Below are 13,191 nucleotides of genomic sequence, written 5' to 3'. Positions count from 1 at the left end.
ATAAACTCAAAATGCATTAAAGATCTACATGTAAGACCGGACACTACAAAACTCTTAGAGGAAAACATAGGAAAAACACTCTTTGACATAACTCTTAGAGGAAAACATAGGAAAAACACTCTTTGACATAAATTACAGCAAGATCTTTTTTGACCTACCTCCTAAAGTAATGAAAATAAAATCAAAAATAAATAAATAGGACCTAATTAAACTTAAAAGCTTTTGCACAGCAAAGCAAACCATAAACAAGACGAAAAGACAACCCCCAGAATGCGAGAAAATATTTGCAAATGAAGCAACTGACAAGGGATTAATCTCCACAATATACAAACAGGTCACGCACCTCAATAACAAAAAAGAAAATCCAATCAAAAACATGGGCAGAAGACCTAAATAGCCTTTCAGCAAAGAAGACATACAGATGGCCAAGAGGTACATGAAAAGATGTTCAACCTAATTATTGGAGAAATGCAAATTAAAACTACAATGATGGGGCTTCCCTGGTGGCACAGTGGTTGAGAGTCCACCTGCCAATGCAGGGGGCACGGGTTCATGCCCCAGTCCAGGAAGATCCCACATGCCGCACAGCGGCTAGGCCCATGAGCCACGGCTGCTGAGCCTGCGCGTCCGGAGCCTGTGCTCCGCAACGGGAGAGGCCACAACAGTGAGAGGCCCACATACCGCAAAAAATAAAAAAACTACAATGAGGTATCACCTCACAGCGGTCAGAATGGCCATCATTAAAAAATCTACAAACAATAAATGCTAAACAGGGTGCAGAGAAAAGGGAACTCTCTTGAATTGTTGGTGGGAATGTAAATTGAAAAAGCCACTATGGAGAACAGTATGGAGGTTCCTTAAAAATAAAAAAATAAAACTACCATATGACCCAGCAATCCCACTACGGGGCATATACCCTGAGAAAACCATAATTCAAAATGACACATGCACCCCAATGTTCCGTGCAGCACTATTTACAATAGCCAAGACATGGAAGCAACCTAAATGTCCATTGACAGACGAATGGATAAAGATGTGGTATATATACATAATGGAATATTACTCAACCATAAAAGGGAACGAAATTGGATCAGTTGTAGAGACGTGGATGGACCTAGAGACTGTCATACAGAGTGAAGTAAGCCAGAAGGAGAAAAACAAGTATCGTGTATTAACGCATGTATGTGGAATCTAGAAAAATTGTACAGATGAACCTATTTGCAAAGCAGAAATAGAGACACAGAGAACAAACGTATGGACACCAAGGGGGAAAGGGGTGTGGGATGAATTGCGAGATTGGGATTGACATATACACACCATTATGTGTAAAAGAGACAACTAATGAGAACCTGCTGTATAGCACAGCTAACTCTACTCAATGCTCTGATGAACTAAACGGGAAGGAAATCCAAAAAAGAGGGGATATATGGATACATATAGCTGATTCACTTCAATTTACAGCAGAAACACAACACTGTAAAGCAACTATACCCAATTTAAAAAAAAAAAAAAAAACCTCAATAGTCAAATTTTGTGGAAATCCTCCAAAGACTTTGGCCAAAAGCACTGCCTCTGGTCCTTCTCAATCTCAAGTCCACTCACTTTGGAACTCATAAACTCTCACCCTTTGAGCTAACTGCTGGGCACCCCATGCATCTAGCTCCTGCCTCTTTCATCTACAACTAATGAAACGAGATATACTGCAATGTTGCATATGTCTAATTACATCTATTAAAAATAACCATGCTTTAATAGAGCAATCCTTTTAAAGATGAAGACGTCAAACGCCACACTTCGCAGCCTGGAGATTTCTTTATTGGAAAAGACATCTCCACAAAACACTTTATTCAACCATGCTGGAAAGGCCTTTATCAAGCATAACTGACCAATCCTTGTGCCACCAAACTCCAAGGAGTTGACTCCTGGACCCACATGTCTCATCTAAAGGAAGCCTCAAACCCTTATGGGACCTGCACACCAACTGGTGACCTCACCCTGAAGATTTCCAAGAACTGAAGGAGACGACAGCCAAAGGAGACAGCTTTCCCAAAATGATGAGACCAGGCCTGTATACCCTTTTCTTGCTCTTGTTTTTTACCTTATTTTCCCCCTTTCTTGGAAAGGCAATACTCTTGTCCACATCTCCCAATCCGTTGCAAAAGGGGAAAACCTTTCTGTTGGATCTGTCACCAGAAACTCCAGTCTGTTCACGATGGCTGAGACGCCTTGGTCTTATCTGTAACCAGTTTCTCTTTAATCCCATGTCACTGCCAATTATATCTACAAGCCTATGGATGTTACCTACTGGGTTAGGCTATAACAACTAGATGTTCCCATACCTGTTTCAATCTTTCTCAAGCCATAACCATATTAGCTCAACCTTGCTCTTTTTACAAAATACATACCTTTTAATCCCTTTTAAAAATTTTATTTTGGCTGCGCTGGGTCTTTCTTGCGGCACATGGGCTCTTCGTTGCGGCGCACGGGCTCTTCGTTGCGGTGCACGGGCTTAGTTGCAGTATGTGGGACCAGGGATCGAACCCGGGCCCCCCACATTGGGAGCACGGAGTCTTAACCACTGGATCACCAGGGAAGTCCCCCTTTTTAGCCTTAAATGCAGCTTTTATGTGGATGCAAGGTTGCTCTAAGGCAGGCGTATCTATGGACTTTAATGATTCAAGAAAAAGCAAAGTCATTAGGTGACAACTTAAAGTTGAAAGATGGAAAGATGGAGAGTTTAATACCTGCAAAGGATGGTTTGATAATTTTAGAAAGAGGTTTGGCCTAAAAAAATGTCAAGATAACAGCAGAAATAGCTTCTTCCGACCAAGAGGCAGCAGACTTCCCCAGATGCCACTAAGAAAGTTGTTGAGAAAGAATATCTGCCTAAACAGGTTTTTAATGCAAATGTTTAAGTGCCGTATTATGGGAAAAAATGCCACAAAGGACATTTATTAGTAACAACAAGAAGCAAGCACCAGGATTTAAGGCAGGAAGGGACGGGATAACTCTGTTTTGTGCAAATGCAGTGGAGTTTATGATCAGGGCTGCCCTCAACTATGAAGCTGCTGACACGGAACCTTGAAGGGAAAAGATAAACACCAGCTGGGACAAGAACACTTTCTGCACTGGTTCCATCAGTGCTTTGTCCCTGAAGTCAGGAAGTAACCTGCCAACAAGGGGCCGCCTTTTAAAGTTCTTTTGATATTGGACAATGCCCCTGGCCACCCAGAACCCCATGAGTTCAACAATGAAGGAGTCAAAGTGATCTACTTGTCCCCACCATAACATCTCTAATTCAGCCCCTGCAGCAGGGGGTCATAGGACCTTTAAGGCTCATTCCACATGGTACTCTACGGAAAGGACTGTCAGTGCTATGGAAGAGAACTTAGACAGAGAGGACATCATTACAGTCTGAAAGGATTACATCATTAAAGACACAATCGTTGTTAAAAGAAAAGGCCATGAAAGCCATCAAGCCTGAAACAATAAATTCCTGCCGGAGAAAACTGTGTCCAGATGTGCATGACTCCATGGAACTTACAACAGAGCCAACCAAGGAAATGATTAAAGAGATTGTAGATATGGCAAAAAAGTGGGGGGGGGGTGAAGGGTTTCAAAACAGGATCCTGGAGAAACTTAAGAGCTAACAGAATGAAAAGATGACTTGATGGAGATGGGTGCTTCCGATGGATCTGGGTACAGTGAATTGAAACCTTCTGGAAAGGATTCACCATTCTAGACACCACTAAGAACATTCGTGATTCATGGGACAAGGTCAAAATACCAACATGAACAAGTTTGGAAGAAGTTGATTTCAACCCTCATGGGTGACTTTGAGGGGTTTAAGACTTGAGTGGAGGAAGTAACTGCAGGTGTGGTGGAAATAGCAAGAGAACTAGAATTACAAGTGGAGCTTAAAGATATGACTCAATTGCTGCAATTTCATAATAAAATTTTTAAGGAATGAGGAATGCTTCTTATGGATGAGCAAAAAAAGTGGTTTCTTGAGATGGAATCTACTCCTGGTGAAGAACGCTGAAATGACAACAAAGGATTTAGAATATTACATACATAAACTTACTTGGCTAAAGCAGCAGCGGGGTTTGAAAGGACTGATTCCAAATTTTTTTATTATTTATTTATTTATTATGGGCTGTGTTGGGTCTTTGTTGCTGTGCACGGGCTTTCTCTAGTTGCGGCGAGCGGGGGCTACTCTTCGTTGCAGTGTGCAGGCTTCTCATTGCAGTGGCTTCCCTTGTTGCACAGCACGGACTCTAGGCGAGCAGGCTCAGTAGTTGTGGCACACGGACTCTAGAGCACAGGCTCAGTAGTTGTGGCACACGGGCTTAGTTGCTCTGTGGCATGTGGGATCCTCCCGGACCAGGGCTCGAACCCGCATCCCCTGCCTTGGCAGGCCGATTCTTAACCTCTGCACCACCAGGGAAGTCCCTCCAATTTTGAAAGAAGTTCTGGTGTGAGTAAAATGTTATCAAACAGCACTGAGAGCTACTGAGAAATTGTTCATGAAGAGTCAACCAATACAGCAAACTTCAATGTTGTCTCATTTTAAGAAATTGCCCCAGCCACCCCAACTCAGCAACCACCACCCTGATCAGTCAGCAGCCATCAATGAGGCAAGACCCTCCACCAGCAAAAGGACTGTGACTTGCTAAAGGCTCAGATGCTTTTTTTTAGCAATAAACTATTTTTTAATTAAGGTACGCACATCGGTTTTATAGACATAATGGTATTGCACAATTAACAGGCTACAGTAGAGTGTGAACATAACTTTTTCTTTTTGCGGTACACGGGCCTCTCACTGTTGTGGCCTCTCCCATTGTGGAGCAACAGGCTCCGGATGCGCAGGCTCAGCGGCCATGGCTCATGGGCGCAGCCGCTCCGCGGCATGTGGGATCTTCCCGGACCGGGGCACGAACCCATGTCCCCTGCATCGGAAGGCGGACTCTCAACTACTGCGCCACCAGGGAAGCCCTGAACATAACTTTTATATGCACCGGGAAACCAAAAAATTTGTGCAATCCAATTTAGGCAACATTTGTTTTACTGCAGCGGTCTGGAAGTAAACCCACAATATATCCAAGGTATGCCTGTAAACACAAAGATACACAAATCTAGACAAACTATAATCAAATTGTCAAAATCCAAAGACACAGAACCTTGAAAGCAACAAGAGGAAATAACTCATCGTATAAAAGGGATCCTCAATGAAACTATCTTATTTCTTCTCAGAGACCTTGGAGACCAGAAGTCTGTGGGTTGATTTATTCAAAGTGCATAAAGAAAAAAAACTGTTGGTTGAGGATTCTATATCTAGCAAATCTGTTTATCATAATAAAGTTCATTAATGAAAAGATCACAGCTAACATCATACTCAACAGTGAAAAACTGAAACCTTTTCCTCCAATATCAAGAGTAAGACAAGGATACCCACTTTTAGTCACTTCTATTCAACACAGTACTTGGGTCCTAGCCAGAGCAATCACACAAGATAAAGAATTAAAAGCCATCCAGCTTAGGAAGAAAGAAGTAATATTATCTCTTTTCACAGATGACATGATCTTATGTGTTGAAAACCCTAAACATTACACACACACATACACACACAAAAAAAACCTGTTGAACTAATAAGCAAATTTTACAATATAAAATCAAAATTCAAAAATCAGTTGCATTTCTAAACCCTAACAGTGAATGATCCAGAAAGGAAATTAAGAAAACAATTCTATTTACACCATTATCAAAAAGAATAAATTACTTAGGAATAAACTTAACCAAAGAAGTAAAAGACTTGTACACTGGAAACTACAAAACACTGCTGAAAGAAAAGTTGACACAAATGAATGGAAAGACATCCCATGTTTACAGACTTGAAAACTTAATATTGTTAAAATATTTATACTACCCCAAGTGGTCTTTCGCAGAAACACAAGCAACCATCCCCAAATTCATATGGAATCTTAAAGGACACCAAATAGCCAAAACAATCTCAAGAAAGAAGAAAAACGCTGGAGGCCTCACATGTCCTGATTTCAAAACATACTACAAAGCTACAGTAATTAAAACAGCATGGTACTGTTGGCATAAAGACATACAGACCAATGGAACAGAAACACACGAGTGCATATGGCCAAATGATTTTCAACAAGGGTACAAAGACTACACAATGTGGAAAGGATAATCTCAACAAACGGTGCATGGAAAACTTGACACCCACAGACAAAAGAATGAAGATGGACCCTTATACCACACACAACAATTAACTCAAAATGGATTAAAGACCTAAATATTAAGACCTGAAGCGATAAAACTCCTGAAAGAAAATATAGGAGGAAAACTTCATGACATAGGATCTGGCAATGATTTCTTGTCTATGACACCAAAAACACAAGCAAAACAAAGCAAAAACAGGCAAATAGGACTACATCAAACACAAAAACTTCTACATAGCAAAGAAAATCAAAGCAGTGAAAAGGAATGGAATAAGAAATGTAATTTTTCATTAAAAGAAGAGGCAAAAGACTTGAACAGACATGTCTCTAGAGAAGGCATACAAATGTCTAATGAGTATATGAAAAAATGTTCAACATCACTAATCATCAGGGGAATGCAAGCAAAACCACAAGATATCATCTCATACCCGTTAGGATGGCCACTATCAAAACACAGAAAATAGTTAAGTGTTGCAAGGATGTGGAGAAACAGGAACCCTTTGAGCACTGCTGGTAGGAATGTGAAATGGGTGCAGCTGCAGTAGAAAACAGCATGGAAGTTCCTTACAAAATTAAAAATAGAATTATCATGATTCAGCAATCTCGCTTCTGAGTATATACACAGAAGACTGAAAATAGATCTTGAAGATATATTTGCACACCCATGTTCACTGCAGCATTTTTCACAATAGCCAAGATAGAAGCAAACTAAATGTGTATTGAAGGATGAATGGATAAAAAAAATGTGGTATCTACATACAATAGAATATTATTCATCCTTAAAAAAGAAGGAAATCCTGTTGTACGCCATGACATGGATGAACCTTGAGGGCATCCAGCAATTCCACTTCTAGGTATATATCTCAAAGAACTGAACACAGGGATTCAAACAGTATTTGCACACCACTGTTCATAGCAATGTTATTAACAAGAGCCAAAATGATGGCAATAACCTAAACGCCCATTGAAAAATGAATGCACAAATCATGTGGTACATACTTACAACAGAATATTACTCAGCATTAAAATAATGAAAAAAAATGAAATTCTGACACGATACAACATGAACCTTAAAAACACCATGCTAAGTCAAACAAGCCAGACACAAAAGGACAAGTACTGAATGATTCCATTTATAGGAAGTACCTAAAATAGTCAAAATCATAGACGAATGAAAAAAAGTCAAATAGTGGTTACCAGGGGCTTGGGGGAGGAAAGAATGGGGAGTTAATGGTTAACGACTAAGTTTCAATTAGGAATGATGGAAAAGTTCTGGAGGGACTTCCCTGGCGGTCCAGTGGTTAAGACTCCATTCTTCCACTGCAGGGGCCATGGGTTCGATCCCTGGTCAGGGAACTAAGATCCCGCATGCCATGCGGTGTGGCCAAAAAAAAAAGTTCTGGAGATGAATAGTGGGGATGATTGCACAACAATGTGAATGTACTTAATGCCACTGAAGTGTACACCTAAAAAGAATTAAAATGATCAATTTTATGTTATGTATATTCTACCACATTAAAAAAGAACTCTAGAGACTTCCCTGGTGGCAGAGTGGTTAAGAATCCACCCGTGAACGCAGGGGACACAGGTTCAAGCCCTGGTCCGGGAAGATCCCACATGCTGCAGAGCAACTAAGCCCGTGCGCTACAACTACTGAGTCTGTGCTCTAGAGCCTGCAAGCCACAACTACTGAAGCCCATGTGCCTAGAGCCCGTGCTCTGCAGCAAGAGAAGCCACCACAATGAGAAGCCCGTGCACTACAACAAAGGGTAGCCCCCGCTCGCCACAGCTAGAGAAAGCCCACACGCAGCAACAAAGACCCAATGCAGCCAAAAATAAATAAAAAATAAATTTTAAAATGAACTCTAAAATAAGTAAATAAAAGTGAATTAACTCACAGGAGAAGCCTTGTCTTGTCCTGAGACCGAAAAGAAATTTCTTCAATAGAAACTCATTAAGTGGAAACATTTTTAAATGCAAGTTCTTCATTTTCAAGTAAAATGTGTCATAGATAAAGAGCATAAAGTAAAACAGGTTAATAAAAGCAATTCTATAAGGAATCCAAAGAAGTATAAAACCTTTTGATGGTCTGATATAACCCCAAAAATGAATTTAAATATTTAGATAATAAGCCAGGCTAAATATCCTTTAGGCAATTTTATGTAAGCAGTTACTGAAACCAAACTTTTGATGAATATTGTACAGCAGGATTTGAGGTTGTCTTCTGTGGCTAGTACATGGTATTTAGAAAGTTCATACTGGATAAAGGATTTATAGGTAGAATAAAAAGAACTGCAAGTTAATAATAAAAATAACGTGTGGACAACACATTTCACCAAAGGAGGTACATCAATAGCTAAAGAACACATGAAAAGATTCTCAATATCATTAACCACAAAGAGATACCACTTCAATCACTAGGTTAGCTATAATAAAAAATACAAACAATAACGAGGGTTGGTGAGGATGTAATTTCATCAGGAACCCTCATACACTCAAGTTCAGAATGTAAAATGACATAGTCACTTTGGAAAACAACTTGGCAACGTCTTAAAAAGTTGAACTAAAATTCACCATATAACCCAGCAACTCCACTCAGGCATCTAAGAAAAATGAAAACATTATGTCCACACAAAGACTTGCACGCTAATGTTCAAAGCAGCATTATTTTTCACAGCCAGAAAATGGAAACAACCCAAATGTCCTTCAACTGGTGAATGGACAAAATATGGCACATCCATACAATCAGATAATATTTGACAATAAAAAGGCTTAAAGTACCAATATGCTACCTCACAGATGAATTCAGAAAACCACACGGATGAACTCAGAAACAAGTTAATGGAAAAACTGAAGACGACCACATATGTTTACATTTAAATAAAATGTCCAGAAATAGCAACCGTAAGGAGACAGAGTAGACTGATTAATGGTTGCCTAGGATCAGGGTGGGGATGGGATTACTCTAAATGGGTGTGAGGGATCTTATCAAGATGATAAAATATTCTAAAATCAGATTGTGGCGCCAACTGTACAACTCAGTGAGTTGGCTAAAACTCACTGAATTATACATTATAATGACTTTTACAATGTATAATTTATACCTCAATAACACAGTAAAGAAAAAGGGGGGGGTTATGTTCCAGATTCCCAACTGGTATTTATATAAAACTTCCTCTTGTGAATGCTGGAGAGTGTAACAAGTAAACATCCTGGAACAAGCCTCTTCTCAAGATTTTTACGTATTTAATTCTCTCTATAGATTATATCTTTCCAGAAAAAATACTAAGGTTTCTAACCTTTCAGAAAAAAACCTAAGCCAGGGTGAATAATTCTGATAAGCCATATTCCTTTCATGACTAGAATGTCTCCGGCTGGTCCACTTAGCAATAACTACAGACTAATTTATCCCACAGCAACACCTGAACTACTGTGGGGTGGTGCACAAAGAAGCCGCCAAAAACATCATCCAGAAGTAGCATTACGAACTAAACCCATTAAATCACAGCAAATATTGCTGAATCTCAGATGAGCATTAAGCATCTCTTCACTTCCGGAAGCCGAAAGTTTACCCGTTTCGTTCTCTTTCTATAAGAGCTGCCTCAAATTTCAACTTTAGGAACTTTGCATCACTGCTGAGTCAGTGGGGCTCCTCTAGAACCCTATGACCTGAGACCCAAACCTAACTGACCCAGGGTTTTCAGTTCCTTTTTCACAGAAATTATTCTTCAGACTCCACCGACATTCATAAGACACAACCCACTAACAACTGTATAGTCTATTCCTGTGAGGTCTAATTTCATAACAGAAAACTTAACTGAAAATTTATTCTGTATCATTTCTACATTATTTTCTTGAAGTTTACTATCAGTGGAGTCCCTTTAGATTTTAGGATATGTATTCTCCAGATGGTAGGGGATCGTAATGTCAGTTTCCTACGGTGGGCAAGTCAAGCTACATAAATGAGATAACTTTGCAAGTACAAGAATAGATTCCCCATCTAATGGTAGCAGCTGCTACCCGAAAAAAGCTGACACCCGAAACCAGCTGACTGCCCCACTGAAATATGGGCCCAGTACTGTCAGCCCTTATAATTTTTCAAAACAAGACTCTTTTTGGGTGGGTATGAAATTTCCTAATTTTTAAATGATGACAACTAATTACACACATACACACACACACACACAACCACCTTACCATACAGGCCAACTAAAACATGTAAAAGGGCCCAATCTTAGCTTGTGACCTTTGCCATACAGAATGTTTGCACTTAGATTATAAGAAGCTGTACTTAGTATAGGCAAACTTTTTAAAAAATAGAATTCTATTTTGCAAAAGACAATTCATCCAAAATAGCTGTTTTCAGTACCCATTTACCCCCCCCCAACCCCTCACTTATTTTCTAGGACTGTTACTCTCATGGCTGAGATGGCCCAGGAGCATGCCACAGAGATTCCCAATCCCCATGGCCAAAGTCTAGAGGAAAAACAGGTTGGGGTGCTTTGTCCAATCAAAACATTCCCTGAAGGCAAACTTGTTTGAGCTCTATTGACTTGTTCCTGTTCACAGCATTTGAGCAATTCTGGCATCGAGTATTAAAAAGCATACTGTGTTGTCACTAAGCCAGAAGTTCAGTAGCTTAAATGAGTTATTTTCTACTAGGGAAACTTGAAAATGCCAAAGAATCAAAAATGTTTAACTTGTTCCCACAGCTTCAGAAGGTACAAGAAGTACCAAAGAAAGAAACCTCAGAAATCATTAGTCCCACCCCTTCACTTTACCAGTAAAGAAACTAAAATTCAGAAAGGTCAAATGATTTCTCCAAGGTTATATAGGAAGTTGGTCAGCAAATTGGGACAGAACCCAGATTACCTGACTACAGTCAGGTCCTCTTTCTATAAAACTAGATGGTAGTGAAATCGGAAGCTAGGAGAGAAGAAAATCTGAAGAGGTTAGTAAGATGGGCCCTGTGCACCCCTCTCCTGCTTTTTAAATTCACATTTGGCTTTTCAGAATCATTTCACATCTCATACTACTTTTTTCTCTTTTCATGTGACTTAACCAACCCGAATCACTATCTACTGAAAGTTGACATCCTTGCAAAGAGGGGTGAATGACAAAAAGTATCTTTTTCCTAGCTGCCAACCCATCAAAGTTGCAGCTACTAATCAATGCTGCACCAGTTTACACCCCAGGTTTTTAATGAGGGACTAATGTGACTAAATTTCCTACTAACCAATGCTGTGGTAGTTTACACCCCCGGTTTTTAATAAGGGACAATTGTGACTAAATTTCCTAGTAATCAATGTTGTGGTAGTTTACACCCCAGGTTTTTGATAAGGGACAACTGTGACTAAATCCCACCCCCCACCTTACTATATTTCCAAGAGTTACTCTGCAGAATGAAATCCCCGATGCCTGATGAGGCCAGAATTACTTTTGAACGTCTTCTCGCATTCGTTGCATTCGTATTCTCTCCTTCCGGTATGAATTTTCAGGTGTTCTACAAGGATTGAGCTTCGACTAAAGGTTGCTCCACAGTAGTTACATTCATAGGGTTTCTCTCCAGTATGAATTCGATGATGTTCATTAAGAGATGAACTCTGACTGAAGGATTTCCCACAGTCCTTACATTTATAAGGCTTTACGCCCGTATGAATTCTCTGATGACGGCTAAGGAGCGAATGGGTAGGGAAGGCTTTCTCACACTGGGTACACTTGTAAGGTTTTTCTCCTGAATGAAGTCTCTGATGATAAATCACAGACGTAAAATGGCTAAAAGTCATCCCGCAATCATTACACAAATACGGCTTTTCTCCAGTATGAATCCTCTGATGTCGGGTAAGGCAAGAATTCTGTCTGAAGGCTTTCCCACACTCACCACACTTATAGGGTTTCTCTCCGGTATGAATTCTCTGATGTTTGGAAAGGGATGAGCTATGACTGAAGGATTTTCCACAGTTGTTACATGTGTAGGGTTTTTCTCCAGTATGAATTCGCTGATGCTGAATAAGAGATGAACTGTCACTGAAGGGCCTCCCACATTCTTTACATTTATAGGGTTTCTCTCCAGTGTGAACTCTCTGATGTTTAATGAGGTGGGCACTCAGGGTGAAAGATTTTCCACAATCATCACACTTAAAGGGCTTTTCTCCACTGTGGGTTCGGTGGTGTGGTGTGAGTGATGAGCTGTCACTGAAGGCTTTTCCACACTCATTGCACATATAGGGTTTCTCCCCAGTGTGAATTCTCCTATGTTTGGTCAGTGAGGCGCTATAGCCAAAGGCTTTTCCACATTTGCTGCATTTATGGGTTTTTTCTCCAGTCTCAGTTCCCTCGTCTTTATCTACGGCTGCATCTTGACCTAAATCTTTCCAACATTTTTCGCATGCAGAGGAGTTTTTTCTCTTACTAAGGGATGAGTTTTGAGTAAAGGCTACCCCACAGTTACTGCACTTCTGGGACTTTTCCCCCAAATGGATTTTCTGATGTTTCTGATGTTCAGTCAGAGATGAAGAGTGACTTAAGGCTTTCCTGCCTTCATTACATTTTCGTGGTTTTTCTCCACTGTGTTCCTTGCGGTTTGGGACAAGGTCTGAATGAAAACTGAAGGGTTTCTTGCCTTCGTTATACCTCCGAGATTTCTTCCTTAAGTAGACTCTGAGATGTTTAATTAGGTCTGAAGGTGGTTTGAAGTTATTTCCAAAAGGGCTCTTTTCTGAGTCAAATTCCTCACCCTTATTGCCTCTCCCATGAGTTTTCTTTTGTGTGATTGCTAGTTGTGAATGTTCCCTATCACTACGACACTCCTCTAGTCTGCCATGTTTCCAGGATTCTCCTGTCAAGTCACAATCACCACTCATTAGATACCTTTCTATTATTTTATCTAAAGTCGATTCTTCCATAAGAACATCTTGATTTCCGCCAGATTCCTTCAATTCACCGCTAAGTTCACACT

General features: G+C 40.1%; 2 protein-coding genes across 2 annotated transcripts in view; one reads left to right on the top strand and one right to left on the bottom strand.

The window, feature by feature from the left end:
• Positions 1 to 6,623, top strand: part of PTGR1 (prostaglandin reductase 1) — a 45,493-nt gene extending 38,870 nt beyond the window's left edge. The window contains exon 9 of the mRNA XM_089912644.1: positions 1 to 6,623. This exon is cut by the window's left edge and continues 16,731 nt beyond it. The gene's annotated coding sequence lies outside the window, so the exon portion shown is untranslated.
• ZNF483 (zinc finger protein 483) overlaps positions 1 to 13,191 on the bottom strand; it is a 31,909-nt gene that overhangs the window by 11,784 nt on the left and 6,934 nt on the right. Inside the window, exon 5 of the mRNA XM_022579061.3 lies at positions 1 to 13,191. This exon is cut by the window's left edge and continues 11,784 nt beyond it. Coding sequence (XP_022434769.1) covers positions 11,624 to 13,191 — 1,568 coding nt within the window. The 3' untranslated portion in view covers positions 1 to 11,623.

The sequence above is a fragment of the Delphinapterus leucas genome, chromosome 6, assembly GCF_059928025.1.
Source record: "Delphinapterus leucas isolate spDelLeu-1000000601 "Yukka" chromosome 6, BTC_Dleu_Yukka2, whole genome shotgun sequence".
In the NCBI taxonomy this organism is placed as follows: Eukaryota; Metazoa; Chordata; class Mammalia; order Artiodactyla; family Monodontidae; genus Delphinapterus; species Delphinapterus leucas.
The sequence above is the reverse complement of the archived record's forward strand: the minus strand, read 5'-3'. Positions and strand labels throughout refer to the sequence as shown.